Source organism: Miniopterus natalensis, chromosome 18 (assembly GCF_054644295.1).
Source record: "Miniopterus natalensis isolate mMinNat1 chromosome 18, mMinNat1.hap1, whole genome shotgun sequence".
Lineage (NCBI taxonomy): Eukaryota > Metazoa > Chordata > Mammalia > Chiroptera > Miniopteridae > Miniopterus > Miniopterus natalensis.
Window position 1 is genome coordinate 13,533,022 of NC_142098.1, and position 26,530 is coordinate 13,559,551.

General features: G+C 58.3%; 1 protein-coding gene across 1 annotated transcript in view; it reads left to right on the forward strand.

Annotated features, from left to right (window-relative positions):
- PIEZO1 (piezo type mechanosensitive ion channel component 1 (Er blood group)) overlaps nt 1-26,530 on the forward strand; it is a 60,643-nt gene that overhangs the window by 15,222 nt on the left and 18,891 nt on the right. Inside the window, exons 2-10 of the mRNA XM_087827090.1 lie at nt 15,770-15,865; nt 20,614-20,736; nt 21,708-21,750; nt 21,868-22,006; nt 25,283-25,451; nt 25,600-25,813; nt 25,917-26,088; nt 26,199-26,312; nt 26,394-26,487. Coding sequence (XP_087683216.1) covers nt 15,770-15,865; nt 20,614-20,736; nt 21,708-21,750; nt 21,868-22,006; nt 25,283-25,451; nt 25,600-25,813; nt 25,917-26,088; nt 26,199-26,312; nt 26,394-26,487 — 1,164 coding nt within the window. The remainder of the gene's footprint in view (nt 1-15,769; nt 15,866-20,613; nt 20,737-21,707; nt 21,751-21,867; nt 22,007-25,282; nt 25,452-25,599; nt 25,814-25,916; nt 26,089-26,198; nt 26,313-26,393; nt 26,488-26,530) is intronic.

Consider the following 26,530-nt stretch of genomic DNA (forward strand, 5'->3'; position numbering starts at 1 on the left):
TACAGAGGAAACTGAGGCTCAGAGAGGTCACACAGCTCACAGAAGTGGGGTCAGACCTTTAGCCAAGACTGTTCTGACTCCAAAGCCCGAGTCCTATAGCCACTAGGCCACCAGGCTCAGAAGCAGGTCCTCGAGACTTGCGGCATCTCTGGTACTTTCTGACCTGCCATCGTGGGCAGCAGCCCAAGGAGAAAGAGGCTGTTTGGGAGCAGGGTCCAGCTTAGATTGGGGTGTGTGGACGAGAGCCAGCCTGATCCTTGCTGCTGGGAAGGGACCATTGATCGCTGGCCTCCCTGGGGTGGGGGCTCTGAGCCTCGGGTGGGGCTGGCAGGAGAGGGCAGCTGGTTCTGCCACACTGGACCAAGGGAGCCTTCCCACCTCTTGGTCCCGTTCATCCTGGCCTCCTGGGACCCCCGAGGATGTCTGCTGCTTGCTCTACTGTTAGGAATTAGATTAGTTTTCCATAAAAACAGGATGTGGTGGGTGAGATGGCTGTGTCAGTCTTTTTTCTCCACTTTTTCCAGGAACTGAATGTATAGCTTTAGCCAGGACTGCCCTGTCCCCGCCCTCTGCCTCTCCCAGGGTTCAGGGAATGTCGCTCTCTGCTCTTAAGTGGCTGTTTAATCAGCCTCTCCTCTCATCTGGGGAGCTTAGTCCATCACCAGGAGCCAGCACGCCCGACGGTGGTTTTGTCTGAGGGCCAGGCAGGGTGTGGAGGAGGGGCCGCAGGGCCCATCGGCTGCACTGAAAGGGCCACTGTGCCACTAGCCGTGCCAGAGGAGGGGACATCATGCTGGCCTGTCTGGAAGTCTGTGATACTGGATTGAACCTTGGGTGATGGCCTGTGGAGCGGGCAGGCACCTTGGCCCCTCCCGTCAGGAGGACAGCCCTTAGACAACATAGAACTTCAGGGGTTCGTGGGTCCTGCTTTGCAAGTCTCAGTCTGGAGGGTCCATTGAATTAAGAAGGCGGTGGAGAGCTAGGCGGGGTATTGAGCTTGCCTGGCCCATGCACTCGGGGAGGGTCCCCGCATGTGTGAGCTGCATGACCACTTTAGGAAAGACTCTAGTTGTCGGGAAGTCTTGGGCATGTTTGGGAAGGCTGGTGGGAGGTGGGGGGATGTGTTAGGGAAGGTGGGTTCTGTCCTGCCGGTGATGGGAGCTGTAGAATCCCTGGTTTCCTTCCTTGCTCTGAACCCTGTAAAGGGGACTGCCCCACAGTTAAAGACCCAGCTCAGAGGGAGCTGGTCCAGCCTGGCTCTGTCACTGGCTATGTGGCCTTTGCTTGTGACCTGTGGGGACCTTCCCTCCCCAAGCACAGTCCTTCCTCATGAACAGACAGCAGTGGGGCTTTCCTCCACTGCAGACTCCTCCTGTGAGTTCAGGGCCGGCGCCTTGCCTAGGTTGAGACCTGATGGCATTGCACTTTCGGGGATCTGAGAGAGATGTAGGGAGGGGAGCATGGTTTCCAGCAAAGCCAGCCTCCTCCTCAGCCACTTCAACGCAGGCCCGGGCTTCATGCCTCCGGAAGTTTCAGAGTTGATTTAAGAGGGGAGAAGGCCCTGTGGCCTGCTTGTGTAGAAGGTCAGGGCCTGCCTCTCCCCCTTCCACTCTCATCCTGAGCTGTCCAGACCTCTGCCTCCCTCCCCCCCCCCCCCCCGCCCCGCCCCGGCAGGACTTTGTTAGGCCCTGGGTCTCTGCTCCTGGCCTCCTAGGAATTGGGAATGGCCAAGATAGGCTAGGTTGGCACCTCCTTGGTAGCACAGCGCCTGGCTCAGGAAGGCCAGTGCGCTTTGAGGCCCCCGAGAGACCAAAGCTGCAGGCCAGGAATGTCCCATGGAAATGACCCCGGATGGAATTCCAGAGCTCAGAAGTGGCTCTGTCCTGGGAGGATATCCTGAAATGCATGAGTGTTTTTTCTAGAGGAGGGAGAGGAACTGTGGGGAGATGAGCAAAGGGAACTTGAGCATAATCAGTAATGTTTCATTTGGTAAAATATACAGTGGGCGGAGAATTGTGTGAGACAGACGGATAGTACCAGGAGGAGTGAGACTGAATTGAATGTTTATTACTTTGTGATTCTCTGCATCTAAAAAATCTTTTGAAAGTGAAAAGGAAAGTGAATTTCTTGCAAAAGGGAAACTGAGGCCCGCTTCTGGCCTGATGAGTCCAGAATTCAAGCCTGGGGAGGCCGCCTGGCCTTCACTGGTAGTGTCCTTGGATGCTCATTGCAGCTTGGGCTGGGTCCCTGTTCCAGGGGCCGGTTTCCTGGGGGTGGGGCCAGGCTGGTTGTTATGAGCGGGCTATGTTGATTTTTCCCTTGGTCACTTCATGAGCTTGTTGAATTTCCAGAGAACATGTGGGGCCCCAGGCACCCTGTCTACCCCAGTCCCAAAGCCACACAGCTGTCCAGAGCAGCCACCTGGGCCTGGACTTCAGAGGCAGGCTGGCCAGCCTGGTGTTCACAATGCAGAACCTCAAAATCAGCTGAATCAATCAGGGTTTTCCAGAGAAGCAGAACCAAGAGAACAAAAATAGATAGAACACGTTAAATAAGGTGTCTCTACACACACACGTTTATTTATGTGTATACATATATATATATATATATATATATATATACACACACACACGTGACAGAGATTTATTTTAAGGAATTGGCTCATAAGGCCGCGGGGCTGGCAAGTCTGAAATTTGCAGGGCAGCCCAGCAGGCTGGAAATTCAGGCAAGAGTTGACATTGCAATCTTGAGTCCAAATTCTGCAAAGGCAGCCTCCTGGAGAGTCCCTTTTCCCCAGGGGGCCTCAGTTTCTGTTTTTAAGGCTTTCATCCAATTGTCTGTGATCTACCCACCTTATGGAGGGTCATCTGCTTTCCTCCGAGTTGACAGATTTAAATGTTAATCCCAACTAAAACATACCTTCGCAGTAAACACAGACTGGTGTTTGACTAAACTGGGCGCCCAAGTTGACGTGTACAGGGAACCACCACACCCAAGCTGCTCCGTTACAAAACCACCCGACTTGCTACTCTAAGGAAACACAGACTGAGCCGATTTGCATGTTAGGTCTCTGGCCACACCTCCAAGCTTTCTGGCAAGTCCCCTGACCTCATGCCCTCATCCAGAATAGTGTCACCTGTCATCTGGTCCTTACACGTTCTTCCAGGTGCTTGCTCAGGCACACATTTGTGGGGTGCCTTCTGAGAACAGGTGCTGTGCTGGGGAGCATGCTGGTCATAGGGCTGGTGTCTTATCAGTGTTACATTTTACCCAAGGGGAAACCATGGCAAAGGTGGGCAGGCTGAGCCTGCTGCTGAAAAATGCATAGATGATGATAACCCCTTCCTAACAGCCAGACAGAAACACCCTCTCCACCGGCTCCCTCATCCGTGGGGAGGTCAGGATTCTGAAGGGGCCTGTGGTCCCTCCTCCCCTACCTGGCCAGGCTGCTCTCAGGAGCCAGTGACCCCATCCCCACCTGCCAGCAGGAAGTGGCCAAGCGGCATTCCTCCCTAGGTGTTATAGTAAGGGCCTTGGAGAACAGGGCCTGCCATACCGGACAGGCCGAGGGACTTGGGGTGCCGGGGGACTGCTGAGTCACAGAGCGGGGTGGGGCTCTGAGTCAGCACCGCAACCATATCCTGAGCTGAGGAGGAGACGGGCACCAGCTCTGCTTGGGGTGGACCCCCCACTTGGGCAGGTGGCCACTGGAAAGGGTAAGCAGCCCAGAAGCTCTGTGGAAGCCCCTACTGCCTCCGGGCCCGGCTGCTGCGGGCTGTCCTTAAAGAGGACATGTCCCCACTCTGGGGAGAGGCGGGACTTGTAAGAAGGCAGCATACAGAGAGCCAGAGGAGCAGGCTGTGGCATAGAGATGGTGATGAATAATCTTGTTGCCTGTCCCTTCTGGAAGAGCTGCGCACCTGTGTTCTTCTAGTTCCTGAGGTCATCTTCCAGAGGGCCTGTTCTCAGAGGCCACCTCCGTGTCCCCTTGGGGTTATGTTACAACACAGATTGCAGGGCCCACCCCCCACAGTTCTGGGGATCCTGAGAATCTGCATTGCCACCAAATCCCCAGATGATGCTAATAGTGGGAACCCCACTTTGAGGACCACAGCCCTAGGAAATGGGTCATGCTAAATTTTGGCACAGTAAATGACTTGAGAAAACGTTGTGGCCCGTTGACTGAAGGGGACTTTGCCAGGGTCCGGTCTTCTGTGATGGAGACCCAGACGTTATGTATGGCCTGTGCCATGTGTCACAGCGTGTCCCTCATTGCCTGCCCTTCTCTAAGCCCCCTCACAGCTCCCAGCGCATTTCCACCCCAGGGCCCTTGCACTGGATGTTCCTCTGTGGATTTCCTGGCTCAGGCCCCATCTCTTTGCATTACCAGGTTTATGACCACCCCTGGCACATGATGGGCTGATCCTTGTGTGTTTGTTATTTGGGGACCTGTGGCAGGCGTGGACCCTCACCCTTACTTGAAGCTTGTGCACTCCCGCCACACGAGCTCTTTGTCACATTCTCATCCTCTGTCCTCCGCGTAAAGGAGCTTGGTGCCGCCCTTGCCCCAGGGCCCTGAGTGGCTCTGGGTAGGGTTCTTGTTGAGGGCCGAAGGGGCCCCTCTAGTGGCCAGTGCTGAGCGGGCTCCGTCTGTGCGGGAGGACCTGGGTGACCTGACCTCCTCATGCCCATCGTTTCAGGTACCGTCCACGACACCACCTCTGTAGGAAGCCCCGTGCTGTGGAATGGGGCCACTTTTGTAGGAACCCAGTCATACCAATTAGCCTGGAATTTGGGGGTAAGAGTGGGTGTGGGAGTGGCTCCAGGTCATGGAGCGTCTTTGTGACCCCAGAGCCTAACACCAGTCCCTTTCTGCGCTAATCAGCATGATCCCAGAGGCTCTGGACTCCTGGGGTCAGGCAGATGGTATGAAGGGACTGTCCGCATCGCCTCCTCTGTACACCCCAGAAAGCAGCTTGGTAGCTGCAGCCTCTTCAGTTTTACAGTGAACTCATTCCTGAAGCCAGCATGTCCCTCCCCTCATACTTGCTGGCTCTCAAGAGAGCCCCCCACAAGCCCTCCACATACATGTCTATCTCATTAGATTCTCACAATCACCTGAGGAGGACAGGGCCAGAAATACTGTCCCCGCTTTCTAGATGAGAGAAGGGGGGTCACAGGAGAAGCAGCCACTAGCTGGGGGCGTGTGGCCACCTCTGCCCCAGGCCAGCTCTGCTCATGCCAACCTCAGGCATTTCCCAGGCTTAGCCTCTGGCACAGAGGAGCTATTTGTACACCCACCTACCCCGGAGTGCCAGCAGGGCTCCACCTAGCCAAGGGGCTGTGACCTCGTTGGAGGAGAGCACCAACTGGACACCAGGCAGACCTAGATATAACCTGCAGGCCTCCCCTGGCCCCACCCCTGCACAGCTGTCCTGTCACCACGCCTGTTTCTGGCTGCACCCCTCCCAGATGGGCACCCTCTGTGACAAGGCCACCTGTGGACACTGGCACATGGCACAAGAGGGGCCCCTTGCCTGCACAGAGCCCAGGATCAGGCCTGGCAGTGCTCATAGGGGTGCAGGGAGGACCCTGTATGACTTGGTGAGAGTCACCGTGCATGGGGCTACCCTTCAGGGCCTGGGGGTACAGTTCAGCTGGGAGCCCCTTTTCTTGAGTCTGGAGGGGGTCCTGCCTGGCCCTGAGGCATCTTAGTGGAAGGAATTTGGGAAGGCAGTGACCTGAGGACCAGGCTGAGGCCCTGAGCAGGGCTGACCCACTTGGAGAGGTGGAGGGCACCAGTTTCCCACCTCCCTCATGTGGCAGAAGGGCTCCCTGTGCCAGCGGTCCTCCCTGTGACTGCTGACCTTGGGGACCCCATGTCAGGCTGACTGTCAGCTGCTCAATCTGACCCTTTGTATAGGCCCCAGCTGTGGCCGGTTCCAAATCACAGCCCAAGCAGAGGTGGGGCCCACCACACATGAGAGCCCCATGTCCAGAAACTGCTTCCTTCCTGGGCACCCTGCCCTCCGCCTGTTTACCTGGGCCAGCTGCAGAGATTCCCCGGGCAGATAAGAGCCTGGCCTCCTCCTGCCCTGGGAGGCGGGGGTCCCTGCGTGGAGATCCCTCCCTGTGGAATTTGGGCCCCACCCCTGCCCTGGAATCTGGCTGTAGCAGGGCAGCCAGTGCTGACCCGTCAGGGGAACCGAGCACATAAATTTCTGCTCTCCCAACAATGGGCTGCAGTCGGGGTTTTCACTGTGTTTGGGGGAGATGGCTGGCAGTGGGGAGGGTCCTAGGAGAGGAGGGTGGGTCTGATGTGGGGAATGTTTCACAGGCAGGGAAGGGGGACTCCGGGCAGTGCTGGGGAGGGGATCTGAGGAGCCTTGAGGAGGACAAAGTGCCCCTCCTTGTTCACCTGTGCAGGGAGTGCCTGCCAGCCTGCCATGGGGGAGTGGGAGACGACTCCACTTGTGGATACTGTGGGATTGGGAGGCCTGTAAACAGTTAGCGAGGCCAGGCTGCCTGTGCCCCCAAGAAGCAGCTTTCATCAGCACACGTCACCCCAGCCTGGGCTCCTTTGGGTCAGGCAGCGCTGGGCAAGAACTGGAGCTCAGGTGTTCAAGTCCCCACTGCTCCACCTGCTGCACCTCTGGGAGCCTTCTCCTCAACCTCAGCCTGCTCATCTGTGAAATGGCCACAACAGTATCAGTCCGGGCTTGTGTGGGCATCTCATAGGAGTTGTTGCTGGTGGGCTGTCAGGACCCCCAAGACTTGGTTCAGTCTCCCTCCCCGCTTTTTGGGCTATCGCAGGCACAGCACCTAAACGCTGGGCCTCTTGGCACCTGTCCTGCAAAGTATTAGTCTTGTGATGTCTGCTTGGCCCCTGGGTAGGTGGCCATCCCCTCCTATCGCCTGTGTTGTCCCTTGCACTGTCACCTGTCGGCAGCTGCCCTGCTCCCCCAACACCTTGAACAGACGGCTCACCAACAGCCGGGGGCCGTGTGTGGCTGGGAGGTAGCACGCTGCGGGTGCCTTCCAAACCTGCAGGGATTGAGCCGAGGACTGGTGGGCACCTGTGGCTGCCTCATTCATCTTTAGGGGTTTCTCTGTAGCCCCCCCAAGTCCTGAGCACCCGCCATGGATTCATAGAGCTGGTGTAGGGAGGGGGACCCATGTCCTGCATGGGTCAGGTGAGCCATAAAACCAAGTGTCCCAGACACCATACTAATTAACCTGGACACCGTGCTAGTTAAACCCGAGCCACAGCGGCCAGGCTTCCTGGCCAGGCTCCAAGTAGGTAACACAATGTCCCTTGGCTGCCGAGGGCCCCTCCCTCTGCCCCTCCCACCCCCAATGTCGGCTCCTTTGTCCTTGACCTCTGTTGGCTTCAGAGAGACAGACCCCTTTTCTACCAGGGCCTCAGTTTTCTCTCCTGTGAAGGTCTCTGAGGTTTTAGAGCTTTGTAAACTGTGAAGTGCTGCAGAAACCATTTCTCTTAGTGCTACGCTCTAAAGAGTTGTGCGTCGGATACTTCCCTTGTTTCTCTCAGCTCCCCTTGTCCTGCGGAGCTGGGCTTGGCAGGGAGGCGGGAATGCCCACAGGGTCCCACCCCTGTGACTGTCCACTGCTGTGGGAGTGAAGCCCCCGAGAATACTAGTGTGTGGCCAGTGCTGGAGTTCCCAAGGGGACAGAGAGGGCCTGCCCCTCACAAATATGAACTTGGGCGGGCATGTGTTGCAAAGTGGGTCACAGAGGGTGATTTGAAGGGCGACAGCTAGAGTGCCAGGTATTTCAGGGAGACTGGCAGGCTTTGCTCGGGCTGTGGGCATAGTGCGACAGGGAGGGTCTGGGCTGGCCAGGCCCCCTTGGCTCCCCTTCCCACCCTCTACAGTCTGTGCTCTTCAAGGGTCCCTGTGTGCTTGGAGCTCTGAGATGCCAGGCCTCACTGCCCATGCTGACCCTGACCACAGTTCCTGTCCCTAAGGGTAAGGGACTCTTGACTGCCCTGGGCCCCAGGCCAACCTTGCCAGCTTTCCTCTCCCAGAAAGGTAAGGTTGATCTAAGTCCTGGGTCACCTCTTGGTCTGGGGATGGCGTCAGGTTTTGCACCCTGCCTGGGGGCATGGCAGGTGTGATCACCTGAGTGCTGTGAGAGCCACTGTGGGAATATAAGGCTCAGCTGCCTGGGCACCTCCAATGGAGGGCAGGGGACAGCCGGTCACTGCCCAGAGCCCCTTCTGCCCCTCGGTCTTCCCTCTTCCTCCTCTTCTTGCCCCGCCTGCCTGCTGGCAAAAGCTAGCAGGGGAGTGTTTATGAGTTTCTCCTGCAAGCCAAATAAGGCAGAGGGAGCTCTCAGAAGATGTAGCAGGCTGGGGGAGGGGTTGGGACCAGGACCCCTTCCCCCAGCAGCTGCCCTGGCCTGACAGCTGTCACCTGGGGACCTAGGCCTCCCATCCCTGGGCCTGCTTCGCCTCCAAGGAGCCTCCCCTGGCTGGTGGCAGAAGGCTGGCCTGCAAGGTGCCTGCCTGGTCAGGAGACCCTGGGCCCAGCCCTGCTGCCGCCATTGCCCTCTGGCGACGCAGATGACTCCTGTCCTTCGCAACCTCTGGCTCCTTCTGTGAAAGGAGAGCCTGGGCTGTGGGACACAACCCCCTTTTATAGCATATTTCCTCCAGTTTTCTTCTCTCTCCCACCCCCATCCATCCACTTGGTAATGACTACAGTAACACATGAGGATGTTCTTGTAAAAATGGAAACCTCACAAATAGGGCCAGGGAATCTTTCTGCACAGGCGAACACTGACATCAGTTAGGTGTTGATCTTTCTGGCCCTTTTTATATGTCTACATACACAAACACTGTTTGTGTTTTAGTTTTAGTCTTACCCAGGAAGAATCGTAGTGTGCATGGATGGGTAACTGTGGCTTGTGTTGTCCAGCAGTGCCTTAGAGATTGGTCCACATTAGTTCTCTCCTACTACGTGCCAGGTACTCTCAGCTGCAGTCCCTGAGGGGCGATAGTTATGATCCCTCCCATCTCCTACAGAGTTGGGTGGAACCACCAGATCACAGATTGTAGCCCTGATTCACAGATGGGGAAACCAAGGCCCAGAGGAAGGCTGTGATGTTTTCTTTCCTGGCATGGGCTGTGTGCCACTGAGCCACCTCCTTATAGAACCTCCTCCTGACTACTTAGCCCTTGGCCATGAGCCCTTTTCTCTTCGACCCAGAAGGCCAGCCCAGACCCTTGGGGCCTCACCCCGGCAGGAGCACAGTGGGAACGGAGGAAGTGGCCTCGTGATGGGCAGCCCTTGGACCCCTCACTGTGTCCCCCTTGACTCCCTTTCTTCCATGTGCTAAGGCCCTGGCTGCCTCGGGGGGGGGGGGGGGGGCTGGTCATCCCTTTAGCTGAGTGGGAGGGTGGGCAGCTGTGCCCTGGTCCTGGCTTCCTGCATTGGGCCTGCTGGCTGGCTCTCCTGCTCACCAGCTGCCCCCTTAGATCTGCGAGTCCTGGACCAACCCTCCTTACCTGTCTGTGGACTGGTTCAGCAGCCTCTGCACCCTGGCCCGGGGATGATCCTTATCCCAGTGCCTTCTGCACTTGGGCCACCTAGACCCATGCCATTTCCAGGGGTGTCACCCCAGTCCCTGGGACTCCCTCAGTTTCCTCACCTGCAAAGTAGAGTAACAATAGTGCTTCTCACAGGTGCATGAGGGGACAGTGACAGTAATGGCCATGGTGTGTTTGCCCCCCATCCAGGCCTCACCTTCTCTCCCTGGGACATTTACAGCTCCAGCCATCTCTCCCAGGGCCACTGTCCCACCCTGTGGGTTGCAGGGCAGTGTGGCGTCATGGTCAGGCTGCCGGGTCTATTTCCTGGAGCCTCCCTGCAAATGGTACTAAAAAGGCTTGCCTTAGAGCATCGCCATGAAGACACCGTGAGGTGTCTGCTGATCACCACCATAGCCCTTTATGTCACGTGGTTCCCCCCACTTTCTAAATGGGAAAACCGAGGTTCAGAGCAGGCAACCCTCTCTTGAGCTCCTGTAGGACTGGGCAGGAAGATCCAAGCGGATTTCTGGCAGTCTCTTCTCCCTGAGGCATAGGCCCGACTTTGGGAGACTGTCCCAGGAGCTGTGCATGAACTGGAGGTCTCGGATGTTGGACATACCCTCAGCAGCCCCCCTTCTCCCTTCAGGCCATGGCCTTGGTGTCCAGTCCTCTGCATGGAATATCCTGGCTGAGTGGTCTTGGATATTTGTGATTTTCATTAGCCCACCCTGCCTTCCCATCCCAACCTGGCACCAGCTGAGACCAGGGGCCATCTGTCCCCTTTCCAGGCCTCAGTTTCCTCTTCTACGGGACAAGGATCTGCTGTGCTGGGTGAGGGTCTGGGAGGGGTTAAGCTTGTGCTGGTGGGGGTAAGGGAGCCCTTTCCTGCCCTGCATGGCTTTCTCTCTCCTCCCACCTCTATCCTATTGTTCCTGGCTCAGGAAAAGGCATGTTTCCCCCATGAGGTCACCATTCTGGCCACTGGCAGCTCCTGAAGGGGAGGTGGGAGCTGTTTGGGTAGGGCAGGCCCTGTCCCCCCTTCTCAGATGTCTCTGGTCCCCACCTCCTCCCCAGCTCTATTGGAACCTGGGGCTGACAGAAACCTTCTCCAGCCTTCCCTGAGTCTTAGCCTGACTTCAAGGCCGAAAGCAATGCCACCTCCTCCAGGCAGCCTACATTGATGTCCTGGGCCTACTCAGCATGCACAGTCACACTGAAGCCATGTTCGAGGCCCTTAGATCAGCACCCTCAATGGACATACACGGAGTGTTCTGAAAGCCCTGGTGTGGAGCTAGGATTCTGGACCTAAGGCCTGGCTGCACCACCCACCAGAGACGCCCTCCCTCTGAGAACCTCTGTTTCCTCATCTAAACAATAGGGGAGTTTGAGAGTTGGCCAAAGTTCTGCTGTTAAGGACAGTTTGCCTCTGCTCCCATGCTGGCCTGAGGTCACTCATGCTGGCTGGCCTCTTGCCCTGTCCCCAGTTCCTGATGACGAGGAGGGCGACAGGATGGGGAACATAAGCCAGCCCCTGCTCTTAGGCCCCCCGCCCCTGCCCTGGTCTGCTCTGCTGGAGCTGGGAGCCAGAGGCCCAGCTTTCTCAGCTCACGTCCCGTAGGCCAGCATCTGGGGCTCTCCGGGCGTCACCCTTCTGCCCAGTGCCAGCTTCCTGGCTGGGCTAATGGCAGAAGATGGAGTCAGGGAGACCAGCCAGGGCCGGCCCATCCCGCAGCCTGTCTCTGGGCGAGCTGGCATGCTCTAGGGGGGCAGCAGGGCTTGGGCGGGCTGCGTTCCAAGACATCCCGGGGCCTCTAGGAGGGCTGGAGCCCCAATTTCCTCATCTGTGTGGGTGGGGATACTCACCTCTCGGCACATGAACTGACTTCCTCTGCCTGACTGTTCGACGTGCCCCTGGAGCTTTGACAGTGTCTTCTGAGGTGCGGGTCAGCTGTGTGGTGAATGAATGAATGAATGAATGAATGAATGAATGAATGAATGAATGAATGAATGACTCTTGGGGGGGGCATTGGTATCTGCTCCAGGGCAGGCCCAATGCTAGGCCCACATGGATCCCTCCCAGGGTGGGGGCAGCAGCCCATGCACCCTGCCTCGGGCTGATGGGGCTGCAGTGCAGTCTATTCCAAAGTGCTTCCCACGTGCTCCCCTCTGACCCTGCTCCCCCTGACCCTGCTCCCCCTGACCCTGCTCCGCCTGACCCTGCTCCGCCTGACCCTGCTCCCCGTGACCCTGCTCCCCCTGACCCTGCTCCCCCTGACCCTGCTCCCCGTGACCCTGCTCCCCCTGACCCTGCTCCCCCTGACCCTGCTCCCCCTGACCCTGCTCCGCCTGACCCTGCTCCGCCTGACCCTGCTCCCCATGACCCTGCTCCGCCTGACCCTGCTCCCCCTGCTCCACCTGACCCTGCTCCCCGTGACCCTGCTCCCCGTGACCCTGCTCCCCGTGACCCTGCTCCCCCTGACCCTGCTCCCCGTGACCCTGCTCCCCCTGACCCTCCTCCCCGTGACCCTGCTCCCCCTGACCCTGCTCCCCCTGACCCTGCTCCCCTCTGACCCTGCTCCCCCTGACCCTGCTCCCCTCTGACCCTGCTCCGCCTGACCCTGCTCCCCCTGACCCTGCTCCGCCTGACCCTGCTCCACCTGACCCTGCTCCCCCTGGCCCTGCTCCGCCTGACCCTGCCCCCCCTGACCCTGCTCCGCCTGACCCTGCTCCCCGTGACCCTGCTCCCCGTGACCCTGCTCCGCCTGACCCTGCTCCCCCTGACCCTCCTCCCTGTGACCCTGCTCCCTCTGACTCTTCTCCTATTTCCTGCTTTTGGCAGACAGAGCTTCTCGGAGATTCTTTTCTTCTTGCTCAGCCTGGGAGTGGGGAGGGGATGGAGAGGCCTGGTCATGGCTCCACTGGCAGCAGCAGACCAGGCTGGTGCCGGCCCCTGCCCCCCAGGCTCTGGTTTCTGAAATCTTTCACTGATTTCAGAGGCTATTTGTTTCTTTTGGTAAAATACACATAACATAAAATTTACCGTCTTAACCCTCTTCAAGTGTATGGTTCAGGGGCATTAAGTCCGTTCTCAGTATTGCACCACCATCGCCACCATCCACCCACAGGACTTTGCTGTCATCCTAAACTGGACCTCTGTCCATTAAACACTAACTCCGCATTCCCCCCGTCCCAGCCTCGGGGTCTCTTACAGAGCCAGGCGACTGGAGGAGATTTGTGGAGGTGAGGACCCGTCCCTCCTCCTCAGAAGCTGTGCTCCTGCCTCCAGGAGCTTCCCTGGTGCCTACTTCATATTAGATGCCCTGTCATGGGTTTTTGAATGCCACCCTTGGTGCATGTATACTTGCTCAGTGGCTGGTGTCCCTGGCAGATGTGAACATGAGTGCCTGGACAGGGACCTGCAGAATAGGTCCTCAGGAGGAAGTTCCTCTGATGGACAGGTGCGTAGGTAGATGAAAGATTGGGTGGATGGATGGGTGCATGGAGGGATGGAGGATGGGTGGGTGGGTAGATGGATCGTTGGATAAACCGATGGCTAGATGGATATCACCCGGCTGGAGAAGCTCTCACCAGGCTGATATGGGGGTGGGGTAACCACCTCTCTGGGGACAGGGCTGGGCTGGCACTGTGGTGGGGAAAGAGGCAGAGCCCAAGAGCCTGAAAAGTGCAGCTCCGGACAACACAAAGGAACTTTAGAAGCCTTTTCCATAAGTGCATTTCCCTCCGCCTCTTGGGCCAGATCAGATTGATTTTTTTTTAAATGAAAATGTATAATTATTGAAAAACTTTAGATTTATATTTGAGCTGATCGCTATAGCTAGTGTGTGTAATGGAAGGAAGAGGCATCTTAACTTTGGGGACAGCTCCCCAGGGAGTGGGAGTATGCTGCGGTGTCCAGAACGGAAGGCGGGTGACCCGGAGCTTGCGACCATAGTGCTAACCACGTGGTTCTTCTGGGTTCCTGCATTGCTGGGGTGATACAAGGGGCTTAGGGGGTTGGTGGGAAGGAACTAAAGCCCTGCATCTCAGCCCTGCACTGGGATTGGGTGAACGGATCTGTGATTCAGTTTAACCGTCCTGATGACACTTTGGGCAGGTAGTTTTAACACCATTGTACAGGTGCAGAAACTGGCCTGAAGAGGGAGCTGACCACGGGGGCTGTGAGATTGGGTGGCCTTGCCATGTGGCTGCAGCTCTGTCTCCTGACTCAGCAGTCTGTTGAGGGAGCACTGGCTCTTCTTGCCACCTCAACACTTCCTGTGAGATGCCTGAGCTCCCAGTTTGGGCGAGAGACTTGGTCCAGGGGCCTCTGGTGCAGGTGGAGATTGAGGAGGGAGGGGTAGGAGCCAGGCTGTGCTCCCTCTAGAAGACATCCTGGGGTCCTGAATCCTGGCCAGGGTGGAGGACAGAGGTGTAGACAACCCCCTTGGCATCTCTGGTGACCTTAGGCCTGGGTGTGGGGTTGAGTGTTAGCAGGGGGACTGCTGGGGTTTCAGTGGCCTGAGTTCTTCAAGGAGTTCCTCCTTGGTCCCCGCCTCTGGGGTGAGACCGCTGAGGGAGTCCAGCTCCAGCCTGTCCCAGCTGCAGGGACCCCAAGAACCAAAACTGTCTAGCACAGGAAGGGAAACCATCATCACCAGCTAGTGACTGGCAGCAAAGGGTGCCACCTCTGCAGCAGCACTGCCCTCAGCATGGTTCAGATGCCCTTGTCTCTGGAAGACCCTGGGAAGGTCACTGTGATCAGGGTAGCCAGAAGCTATGGAGCAGGCAGGGCCAGGGTCACACCGCCAGGGCAACCCCCATGCTTGGAAGGTGTGGGTGGGGTACAAAAGCCTCTCCCCAGAGGCCTGTTATTCTGGTTCATTCTGTTCTGGAGGCGATGACCTGGCCCTGGCTTATTTCTAGCACACCACACCTGGACCTGTCACCTCCCCCAGTGAGGAGAGGAGTCGGGTCCCTCTGCTCAGTCACAGACATCTGGGCCATGGGGCTGGGCTGTCAGGAGGGCACAGATTTGTGGTGGGTACTGGTGCCTGCTAAGTTCTGTGCTGTCCTCCTGGGCCTGGGTGGGCAGGGCTGGGGTCAGTCTGGGCCTGCTCACTCTCGGCGCCAGTTGAGGAGCAGAGCAGGCAGAAGTGGCTCCAGCCCTGGAGGCCTCACCCGTGGTGCCCATATTCTGCTGGCCCCCTTGGGCAGTGTGCAGTGCCTCTTGGGCACCCCAGGAGAGGCTGAGTGGGTCCAGGATTCCTGTGGGTGAGACTTGCTTCGAACATGTAGCATCTCCCCGTTATCTCCTGGTCACCCTCAATTCCTGGGGCATGAGGGAGGTCCCCGGCCACCCTGCTGCACTTTTTCAAGATAGCGTCAAACAGGGTGAGACTCAGGAAATTGCCCAAAGGGTGGAAAGACATGTTGTTGGAATAATAAGAGGAAAGGCAGGAACAAGCTAATGACACAGAGACAGAGGCAGGAGCCAGGCCAGACGCTCCGTGCTGGGCAATTGACGCATGTGACGTGAAGGCAAAGTCACAGAGGCTGATCCAGCTGCTGGGGCGAGTCCCCATGGCCATGCACAAGTGAAGGCTCGGAGAGCTGGACCCCAAAAATCAATTGTGCTGTATGTTAATTAAACATATAAAATTTTAAAAAGGAGAAAAAAAAAGGGAGATCAGTCACCACCTCAGTGTCTGCCCACAGGAAGATGGAAATGGCTTTGTGGTGTGTGCCTGAGACACACAGACCTGACAAGAGCCCCACGTTTCTGTAGGAAACAACCCCGTAAATGTGATGTTGGTGAGCAGGTTATTAGAAGGACTGAGTGACAGGGTAAGCACTGAGGGATGGAAAGTGTCACGCGTTGTCTGGGGACACAGTGTGACAGTGGACGTGCACTGAGTCACAGGTGGCATGATGCACGTAGTCTGGACGCAGTGTGATAGCATGTGAGTACCGAGTGACAGGTGACATACCAGGTGTTGAACCGGGCGGCTGGCGTATGCAGGGCAGTGAGCAGCCTCACAGGAATGACAAGCATGGCATGGTGGGCACAGTGTTCCTGGGCCGTGTTCTGGGGGGCAGTGTTCTGGGGGGCTGTGTGCAGGGGATGATGCTTAGGAGACTTTGTCCTGGGGACTGGGGGGGCCCAGGGCTGGCCGTCCCCTGCGTGCAGCCATGCTAACCATGCGTCTCCCCCTGCAGCCTGCCTGCTCCGCTCCAATGCTCTCTCGCTGGTCTACCTGCTGTTCCTGCTGCTACTGCCCTGGTTCCCAGGCCCCTCCCGGCACAGCATCCGAGGTAAGGGCCAGGCAGAGGCTCCCGCCTGGAGGAGGGGGGCTCCGGGCTCAGAAATCTTTGTTCATGTGCACAGGCTCCATGGGGGAGGGATGTGTTGGGTACACCTCAGAAACCCTGGGTAGCAAAGAACTTTCTCTGTGGTTTAACAGTTGTGGGTAAAGGCTGAATGGTCCCAGGTCTCATTTTCATCATAGATCCCTGCTAACTTTAGAATCTCTGTCCTGACCGTGTATTATAGGGGCATGCTGAAGGTAATGGGGGGGGTGTCACTGGTTGGATTCTCCCGACCCTGAGGCTCAGGCCCAGGGCTGTGGGTTGGCCAGTCTTCCCACTGGCTCCTCCCATCCCCTACTCTGTCCCAGCACTGTCCATGGATCCCGTCTGCCCAGCAAGGCTCCAACCAACCCTTAAGTCCAGCCACCACATTGACTCTTCCTGCCCCCAATCATAGCGTCAAACTCCCTCCGTGTTCACCCAGCATTCTGTAGGGCCTCGGCTTACCTCTGGATCTCCTTGTAGTTTGGGGAGCCTGGCACTCCTGATGGGTGGCTCTAGGTCCTGAGCTCCTGGAGGGTGGGCCCTGTCTCAGTCTTCTGTGTCCACCGCACAGACAGATGTGGGAAGACCCATCAGGGAGCTATGCTCGCTGGAGGGGTTGGACAGTGGCGCCCACGGCATGGACCCATCTGAGAGGGGCTGGGAGCAGACAGGCTGTTGCCCCATCTCAGGATCCCCTGTCAGAGGGGGATGGGTGAGTGCGAGCACCTCCTGCTTGTCCCTCGCCTCCTCCATCATCCATGCCAGCAATGGCCACTCAGGTGTCACCCCATCACTCTGACACTGACCTCCTGCCCCTCTCCCAGTGTTAGGACCCTGTGATTACCCTGGGACTGCCCAGGGACCAAGGATCAGCCTGTTTTAAGGTCAGTTGATTGGCAGTCTGATTCCCCATCACCATGTAAGGAAACTTATTCATGGGGTCCAGGCACTGGTACCAATGAGGATGTCCCATGAGGAAGCATTCTGCCTCCCAGAGGGGGACAGGTCACCCCCTCCCTGGCCTGTCACACTGGCTCCCTCCACCCCATCAGGCTGCCTCCTTGCTTGGGAGTTTGCAGAGGACACTGGTCTTGGAGTACAGGGTTAGTTCAGGTGCAGAAAGGGGAGGGGCACCAGCACAGGCACAGTGCTGGTAGCTGCTGGGGATGAAGCCAGACCCCTCCCAGGCTGACTCAGCTGCCTGCCCGAGACTCCCGGCTCAGGCCAGCTGCCCCCCTTCTTCCCCCTCCCAAAGGGAGGGTCTGCTGGGCAGAGTCTGCCACCCATACCATGCTCTTCTCTCTGTGGAGCCAGTTGTTTGTTCCCAGGCCCTCGGCTAAAAGCTGCTTGTCCCGTAAATATTTCAGTAAATATTTCATGCCCTTATGTGATTGGAAACACTTTCCTCTACTCTGCAGCGGAGGGGGCACAGGCTCCCACCAGGGCCAAGGCAAGAGCAATCCAGACTGGGGAGGGTTAGGACGCAGAGGGAGAAGCACTGGGAAGACTTCCCTCCTGGCCTCTGTCTGTCCATCTACTGGCTTTAGAGGCCCTTCAGGGACAGGGAAACTGAGTTTTTCTGGGCCGGAAAGATGAAAGTGGGAGGCCTCTCTGTGCCTGAGCGCCTGGCCATGGGTTCATGAGTTGTACAGCACTGGGCCTTGGTGCTCGCACCTGGATGAAGGTCTGATGCTGCCCAGGGCCCCTTGCATGGCAAGTGAGAGACACTAAGGTCCCCAGGGGAGAGGGCAGGCGGCACCTCCCAGCAGCTGTAATGGATGAGCCAGTGCCCTCCTCCCCACTCCCCCCAGCTCCCTTCTCCTCTGCCCGCTAATGGCAGCCGTTCCTCCAGTACTCAGGGCTGAACCTCGGAGTCCCCAGGGACCTGTTTCAACATCTCTAATGGGCCCCGGCTGCACCCCCTTTTCCCTCTTGAGCAAATGCAGGAATCCTCACCTGCCTGATCCCTGCTTACCCAGAGCCAGAGCTGCCCTCTGGGCTGGCTCATCCCCGCTGCCCACCATCCACATGTGAATTCCCAGGCCTAGGGGACTGGCCATTCCCAGCTCAGTTGGGCTTGGGCAGGCAGGAGAGCATCCCAGCTTTGATAAGCAGGGTGTTGAGTGCCAGGCAGGGCCTCACTGGATGGGCCAAGCCAGCACCCCCCTTCCTGGAGGAGAGACCAGCATTTAGTGGTGGAGGAGCTGACCAAGTGACGGGAACAGGGCCTTAGCAGGGCCCAGAGGTGGAGGAATTCGAGATGCCACCAGACTCCTAAGGGGGCATCAGGAGTTTAGGGCTAAGGCAGGGAGCTGTTAGAGATGGCGTTTGGGGGTGCTGGTGAGCAGATGGGGGTCTACGCCAACCCCCAAGAAGAGGGCCAGGCTGGAGCACCTGTCTCAGCCTCTGCCTATCCCCACAGATCAGCAGGGCCTCACTCCAGGCACACATTTCCAGGCCAAGAGATGCCTCTCACCCTCCCAGCCTCTTCCAGCTGGAGAAGGAGCTGAAGCTGCAGAACCAGGGCTCCCGCCTATTGGCTGGGTGCGGGCCGAGGGTCCAGGACAGTGCGGCCAACTGAGAAATGGACTGGGAAGGGGAGGGCAAGACAGTGGGAAGTGCTGGCATCTGATATGCCTGCCAGACGGATGTCCAGGGGTGCTGGATAGGAAGGCTCTCAGGAGTGAGCCAGGTAGGTGGTTGTGTCACTCTGCTGCTGAGGGGCCTGGTGCTTCCCTCCCTGCCCTTCAGGCCTTGGGGTGTACAAGGAGCCCCTCAGTTTTGATTGCACCACCAAGGTCAGCCTCAGGTCTTCATGGCTTAGGAGCAGGGTGAGTCCATGGAGTGGGACAGGGGTGGCTCTGGGAGGCGCCCTCCCACCATGTCACCCACTGGGACTTCTAGATCTGCAGGAGAGGAGCCATGCAGGTGAGCCAGGCAGACGGGAGACTGAGCAGTAGTGGGGGCAGGGGGAGCTCTACCTTCTCACCCTATGGCTCCTGTGGGTTCCTGGTAGGGAGGGACCCTGTACAACATCCTTTGGCAGCCCAGCTCCGTCCTCCTGTGGGGAGGCCTGTGGCCTCTCCCTCCTCTTGGCCTGGGGCTCTGAGCAGAGGGGCCCAGCCAGGGCCCAGGGCCAGGCTCTCCTATTCATTTTCCATTTCTCCTTCCTGCCAGTGGGCTATTTCTTCCACCAGCTCCACCCTGCTCTCTTCTTGCTCACCCCTGCCTGCTACACAGGTCAGAATGTCAGGGCTGGGAGGGACCTAGAAATGAGTGAGGCGAAGAAGCTGTCTAGATCCTGTCTGGGGCCTCTCTGGGTTGCCCAAAGTAGTCCCATGCCCTCTCTGAGCCCAGCTTCCTGTGCTAAAATCAGGCAAGACAGCGGGTGAATGCTGAAGGATTCTGCCGTCACCCTGCCCTCACAAGGCACTCCAGAAGTGCCACCTGCTGGGCCGGCCCTGGGGGAGAGGATATGGGCCAATTCTGAGTCTATTCAACAAATAGCGATTGTGCTGAAAGATAGTGAACAAAACGGACATGGGCCCTAAGCTTGCCAGCCTCTGGGCAGGAGAAAAAGAGCTGATTTGATGGTGACCCTGACTGTCCCCATGCTTCAGGAAGTCAAAGGAGGGGCAGCTGCTCTGCAAGTTGTCATTAACAAATCAGCTTGCCAGCAGGGGTGAGGACCTGGGGGCTCCTGCCAAAAGGCCAGGGGCTAGAGGAGAAAGCTGCCCACAGCTGGTGTCCTGAGCCCCGGATTCAGAGCTCAGAGTGCAACAGTAAGAGCCGACTGGAGGTCTCTGGTCCTGGCCTCTGCAAAGTGGGACCTGCCCACCCACTCACAGGGCAGAGGCGACTCCAGGGCTTCCTAAGTCCCCACACAGGCCACTGCAGCCAAGGCCTCCCCGCCTGGTGGCTGAACCCTGCTTCCCAGGGAGCAGGGTTCAGCCCAGGTGTGAGGGGCAGAGGGCGCTGTTGAGGGATGCTCCTACCTGCGCTCACGGGCTCTTGGGCCAGGCTCTGCCTTGGCTTCTCCCCCCACAAGGTGGGGCCCCCAGATGATGCAATAAGGCCTGTGAGGCCCTCGGCCCTACCTGGCACACCACCAGCCATCACTCCTTTCTGCAATGACTTGTTCCATGCACTCATTAGAAGCGTTTAGCTCCATGACACCCCCAGGAAGGCGAGGCTCTCCTCACTTTTCTTGAAAAGCCAGGATCCCAGCCTTGTTCCCCTCCCCCATCAACCCTGCTGTACGTTTTCAGTCCACACTAGGGGGTGAAACAGCTCTCTGCAGCCCGGGCAGAGCAGAGAGACTCAGGTGTTTGCAGGACATATGAACAACTGAAGGTGTCTCCCGAGGTGTGGGGGCCTTTCCTTTCTGTGCTGGCTCCTGCCCCCACCTATCCGACGCCCCCAGGCAGCAGGCAGGCTGGTATACTGTGCTCCATCTAGTCCCTGCTGTGTGGCTATGGGCAAGTCACCTCACCTCTCTTGTGTCTATAAATTGGGACTCGTGATAGTGCCCGACCGTGGGGCCACTGTGAGCCGTCAGTGGAATGGTACAGGGCACTGCATACGATCAGCTGCTGACCGCCCCGAGACCCATGTACGTGCTTGTCTGTTCAGGGCTGGTGGGTGGGGCCTGGCTCGGGGCTGACAGCCAGGGCTTCCTGCTGGCCTCACCCCTCCCGCTCTGCCCACAGGTCACGCTGGCCGCCTCCTCCGAGCCCTGTTGGTCTTCAGCCTCCTCTTCCTGGCAGCCCACCTTGCTTTCCAGATATGCCTACATACTGTGCCTGGTCTGGACCAGCTTCTGGGGTCAAACTGTGAGTTACTGAGGGGTGGGGAAGGGGTTCCTAGGGGCAGCAGGCCTGGGGGAGAGCTAGTGGCCAACTGGAGGGTGGAGGGGAGAGAGCGCCACTCCGGCCCTGCAGGAACCTCAGGCCTCTTTGGGGAGGTTGGCTCTCCTGTCTTACCTAGGCTTTGCTTAATAAGAGCCATCCAAGTGCCTGCCTGTGATTTATGTCCAGCTGAGACGGCCGGAGTAAAGTGCCCCAGTAATGGCTGACGGTGGGGCTGAGCTGAGCAGCAGTGCGGTGCTAATCCCAGGACTGGAATCTGGCTCTTGGGGCAGCCTTGGTCTTCTCAGGCCCCTCTCCCTCTGTCAGCATCTTCTTCCCTTGCCTGCTGGGGCTTAGAGACTCAGCCCTACTGCCCTGTGCCCTTTCACCCATGGCCAGTATTGCCAGCTGGCACCCAGCCCTCCAACTCCATTGACATCTACACCCCAGTCTTCGGGTGAGGGAGCCCTAGGCTCCCAATCCTTCCGCCTGGCTAGGGCCTCCCTCCTCCAGGTCCTCCGGGCTCCTGCCTGTCACCACACTCAGCCACGTGGTGGGCAGGGTGCTGCACCTGACTTCCCATTTCATTCTGTGATGATTGTGCCCCTCCTGCAGTTTAGGAACTGGAGGGAAGTCAGGTGCCTTGTGAGTAGACTGGTCCTGGCGGCTCTGAGACCAGCCTTCCCATCCAGCCCCCAAGGAGCAGCCAGCTTCTGCTGACGGGTCTGAGAACCTGGCCCAGCCTCCTAGCCACTTAGGCCCTTCGATCCACCTGGATTTCCTGGCTGGGCTTCAGATTCCCTATCAGTAAAGACAATGTTTTTGAGCATCCCTGATACTAGCCACTGGTGTCCTGGAGACCAGGCATTCTGTGGCTGGGGCTCCAAGGGCCTCCTGGGAGGGGGTTGTTCAGAGCCTGCCCGCCTGACCGGGTTCCCCTGTGCCTTTCTCTGCAGGCAGCCACTGGGAGAACCTCTCCCAACTTGTGGGGGTCACGAGGTAAGACCCACCCCCGGCCTCCCTCCAGGATTTCTCAAGCCCAAGGGGAGGGTCCACGCCCTCCCTGCTGACATCCGCCCTCCTGGGTTGACCAGTGGGCTCTCCTGCCCTTCACAGACTGGACGTGAAGGACATCCCCAATGCCGTGCGGCTGGTGGCCCCCGACTTGGGCATCCTGGTGGTCTCTGCTGTGTGCCTTGGCCTCTGTGGGCGCCTCACACGGGAAGCCCGGCGGAGCCAGCGCCCCCAGGAACTGGTGAGCTGTGGTGGGCTGGGTGCATCTCTGGGGGAAGGGGCATTCTAGAGCTGGGACCCAGACAGTTGAGGACCTCTTTTTTTTCCCCTAACAAATGTGGACTTTTATTTGTAAGAGTCAATATACCCTAATTATGAAATGTTAGGCTACCAGAGGGGAGAGAAGATGCTTATTTCATGAGAGGGGGAGCACTAGCAATGTGGCATGGTCCTGGCAGGGCTTACTCTTGGGGGACACCTGTGGGGAACCCAGACAGTGTCTATGCCCTTAGAGACCATCCTGGAGGAGTCTTTGTGGCCACAGGGCAGTAGGGAGTCAGCAGTGCTGGCGGATGGTCTGTTCCAACTGTCAGGGAGACCTAGGGACTGACAAGACAGATGGACTGATGAACACAGGGATGGATGTTTGAGAAGCTATGCCCACAGTGGCATCAGCGGTCTTGTGAGCAAGGTGGAGGCTGTGTAAGCTCAGGCCAGCAAGGCCCTAAATCAGATACTCTGTCCTTGGAGGGCTCTGCCCTGGGTTAGGGGGGTCTTCCCTTGCACAGGGTGTGAGCTTGGGGTCCTTGATGTCCTCCTCACCTCAGTTGAAGGCTCAGTGCTCTTCTGTCCCACACGAGGGCTGCGGTTGCCAGCCCCCCTGGGCCTTCTATCCAGAAGGCGTGGTCTCTGGGGCTGGGCGGGATCTGTGACTATGCAGGGGTCCCAGCCCAAGAACCTCCTGGGGGCCACAGGCTTCTCCCATCCCCCAGCCCCAGCATCCCTTTGTCCAATAGCTAAGGCTTACGGGGCATGAGGGCCTTTACCTACAGAAGCACCCAGCGAGGGGAGGGGACTTCCCACAGCAGGTCGGGGGAGCCAGCCTGCAGCTGACCCGGCCTATTATCCCACCCATTGCTGCCCCATCCCACAGGATGAGGCTGACACCAATGTTTTAGAGGGGGAAATAGGGACCTGGAGGTTGAGTGGCTCTTTCAGGCCTTTGTGGGGAATTAAGTCAGCCAGGGCAGGGACTGCCTTTCTGCCTGTGCTTGGGGCCCCCTCCCAACTGGGTTAGCCCCTTCCCTCCCCACAGGGGCACATGGGCACCAGCGCCTGGGCACATGGGCCAGGGCTGCCTCTGGTTTCCTCATTAGTGGAGCCAGGGCTTCTTGGAATAGCTTTGCCAGGAAGGGGCTGGATTATTCCAGAAATCTGTGGGTGGGCAGGAGGGGTCAGCCCCTCATTCCATGCTGCCCTATCGGGGCTGGACTCTGGTCTGCTGGGCAACCGGGACAGGTCACCTTCACCCAAGTGTCCTCAGCGGATAGAGCTTGTGCCATCCTGCCAAACCAGGGGCTGTGAGTGTAGACAGACCTCAAAGCAAGGCTGTGGGGGCACCCTTCACAGGCACCCAGTTTTAAAGCCCAGAGCTAAGGGCAGCCCATGCATGTACATGGTGCACACAGTCATGTACACGGATGTATCCTGATTGTCACACCCACATATGTGCATGCTCTGATGGGTGAGATGTGCTGTGGTGGGAGGTGAGGAGACAGTGGACATTTCTGCCCGGCTCCCCGGGATGGCCGTGGAAGCCAAGTCGGGGCTGGAGCCAGACCTGGCCAGGTTGGACACCACAGGCGGCCCCCAAGCACCTGTCTTTCTCCCAGCAGCTGCCTCTGTTTTTCCACTCCCAGATATGCTCATTTTTCACAGACCTTTTCAGAAGCTTTCCCAGGGCCTGGGCCAGGCTGTGGGCGGGGGTGAGCTCAGGCCTGGCTGCCCCACCTTCCAGCAGCCATCTTCCCTTTCCAGGCTATCTGGGGCCTCCCACCCTATGCATCCTGGGGTCTAGAGGAACCCTGCTTATGAGTTCTGACCTCGGGGCCCAGGTCTTGCTCTGATACCCAGGGTCCTAGGATAGCCTATAGCCTGTCCTCCTGGCACAACCCACCACACCTCCCTGGACCTTCCCAATACCCCCAGGATAGGACCTATCTGGTTCATCTCTCCTGTCTGGTCCCCACTCGCATTTGATAGATGGGAAACAGAGAGGTTAAGTGACTTGCCCAAGGCAGCACATATGGGAGACCAGAGCTGGGATGTGACTAGGTTGTGACCAGGTCGCCTGGCTCCAGAACCTGTACTCTTAGCCCAGATGCCTAGTGCTGCCTCAGTGGCCGGGAAAGGCACAGGCAGAGCCCATTTAGCAGGTGGGAACCTGGGGCAGGGCGTGGGCATCTGACACTGAGCCTGTGTTCTTTCTGCCTCACCCTGCCTTTCCCTGATGTCCAGGAAACAGCTCCGTTCCAGGAAACCTTGAGCCAGGGCCAGGGAAGCAGGCCCTGTTGGATCTCTGTCCCCACCATGGGCAGGGGAGGCCTGAAAAGGTCATCTTGTGTCATCCTGGGCAGTTGGCTACCTCCATCTGTCCAGAGGGTTGACCCCAGAGGAGCTGTCGGGGGCACCAGGAGACCCCAACACCTGCCACTCCCCTGGGGACCCACCCCTCACTCTCCAAAGGCCTCATGAGCAGTGGAGAGGGAGCAGGGTGCAAACAGCCGTGTAATTTTGGGGTCCCCTCTGAGCCTCCGCTTCTTTACTTACAAGGAAAATGCTGGCTCAGCCTGTGGAGCCAAGTGGAACCATATAAAGGTGTCTGTAATTGTAAAGTGAAGTGTACACATGTGTGTGCATTGCTTTCCTTTTTCTTTTCTTTTTTTTTTATATCTTTATTGATTTCAGAGAGAGGGCAGCAGAGGGAGAGAGATAGAAACACCAATGATGAGAGAGTCATTGGGGATGGAGCCCGCAACCCGGGCATGTGCCCCGACCGGGAATCGAACCTCGACCTCCTGGATCCTAGGTCAACGCTCAACCGCTGAGCCACGCCCGGCCGGGCCGCTTTCCTATTTTCTTAAAAGCCCCACTTGGGCCCTCTGAGGAGCCAAAGTGAGCAGGGCCAGGGGCTTTGATGATTCATACAGGAATCTGTGGGGACTTAGATGGGGAGATAAAGAAAAGGCCCTGGAGGGTTCTAGAATAGTCCATGGTCAGTCCGCATGGGTCGGTCATCGTGTGTGCCAGGGGTTGGCAGGAGTGTGTTTGGAAGCTGGGCAGGCTGCCTCCAGGAAGGCCTGCAGGGCTGTGCACTTGTGAGGCAGCAGGAAGGCAATGAGTAGACCTTGGGCGAGAAGGGCAGCACAGGTCCATGCTTGGGCTGGCAGCCCCCCTTCCTCGCAGGTGGCTTGAGTGCCATGCCCCTGATCTCCATACCTCTCTGTGACCTTGGCAGGATGATGATGACAGGGAAGTGGATACCAGCTCCCTGGTGGGGCTGCAGGGAGCCCCTGCGCTGGCCCACAAGCGGAGGTCGAAGCTGGCTGCTCGGTTCTGGATCACAGCTCACTGGTTGCTAGTGGCTGCTGGGCGGACCCTGGCCATAGTGCTGCTCGCGCTGGCAGGTACCCACTGGGCAGGGAGTGGGGGTCCCAGCACTGAATGTCACACCAGGAGGGGTTTTCACACCTGCTGAGCTCCCTGCTGACCAATGAGACAGAGGTCACAGCCCTGGCCAGGCATGACCCTGCATGCCTTTGTCTGGTTCTGCAGGCATCGCCCACCCCTCAGCCTTCTCCAGCATCTACTTCCTGTTCTTCTTGGGCATCTGCACCTGGTGGGCCTGCCACTTTCCCATCAGCCCCCTGGGCTTCAGCACACTCTGCGTCATGGTGGGCTGCTTTGGCGCCGGCCATCTCATCTGCCTCTACTGCTACCAGATGCCCTTCGCCCAGGACATACTCCCACCTGCTGGCATCTGGGCCAGGTGAGGGCTCATCTGAACAGGCCCTGCTCTGTCCCCTCACCCTGGCCCTGCCCAGCTGGCCCCTCCTCCAGCCAGAGGTCAGTGCCATACCTTTTCTCATCAGGGTTTTCGGTCTAAAGGACTTTGTGACCCGCACAAACTGCTCCAGTTCCAATGCGCTGGTGCTCAACACCAGCCACGACTGGCCCGTGTACGTGAGTCCCGGCATCCTGCTGCTCCTGTACTACACTGTGATCTCACTCCTGAAGCTGCGCACACACCACCCCCCAGAACAGGTGGGGCCGGGGCTCCCCCTCTGTCTTCACACCTTTGGACACTCCCTTGTCCTGCAGGCCGTGGCTCTTTGGGCAGGGTGGGGAACTGAGCTTTGCTGTGGTCTCTGCAGACAAAGGTGGCAGCTGGGGGTGTCAAGGAGCGGGAGGTGGAACTGACCGAGGTGGACCAGTGGCCCCAGGGCCAGGCCAAGACTGCAGCCACCAAGGAGGAGGGCGCTGCTCAGGTGAGGAGACTGGGCTGAGTGATGGGGCTAAGCCCACCTGCCCATGGGCTTGGCTCACTGGGCCTTGGCTTGCCTCTTCAGCATATGACACCCACGTCCCTGGGGCCTGACCCTGAGACTGACAACTGCATCGTGCACGACCTGAGTAGCCACAGCCCCGTGCAGCAGCGCTCCTGTGAGTACGCTCTACCAGAGGGGACACCTCCTTCCATGGGTGC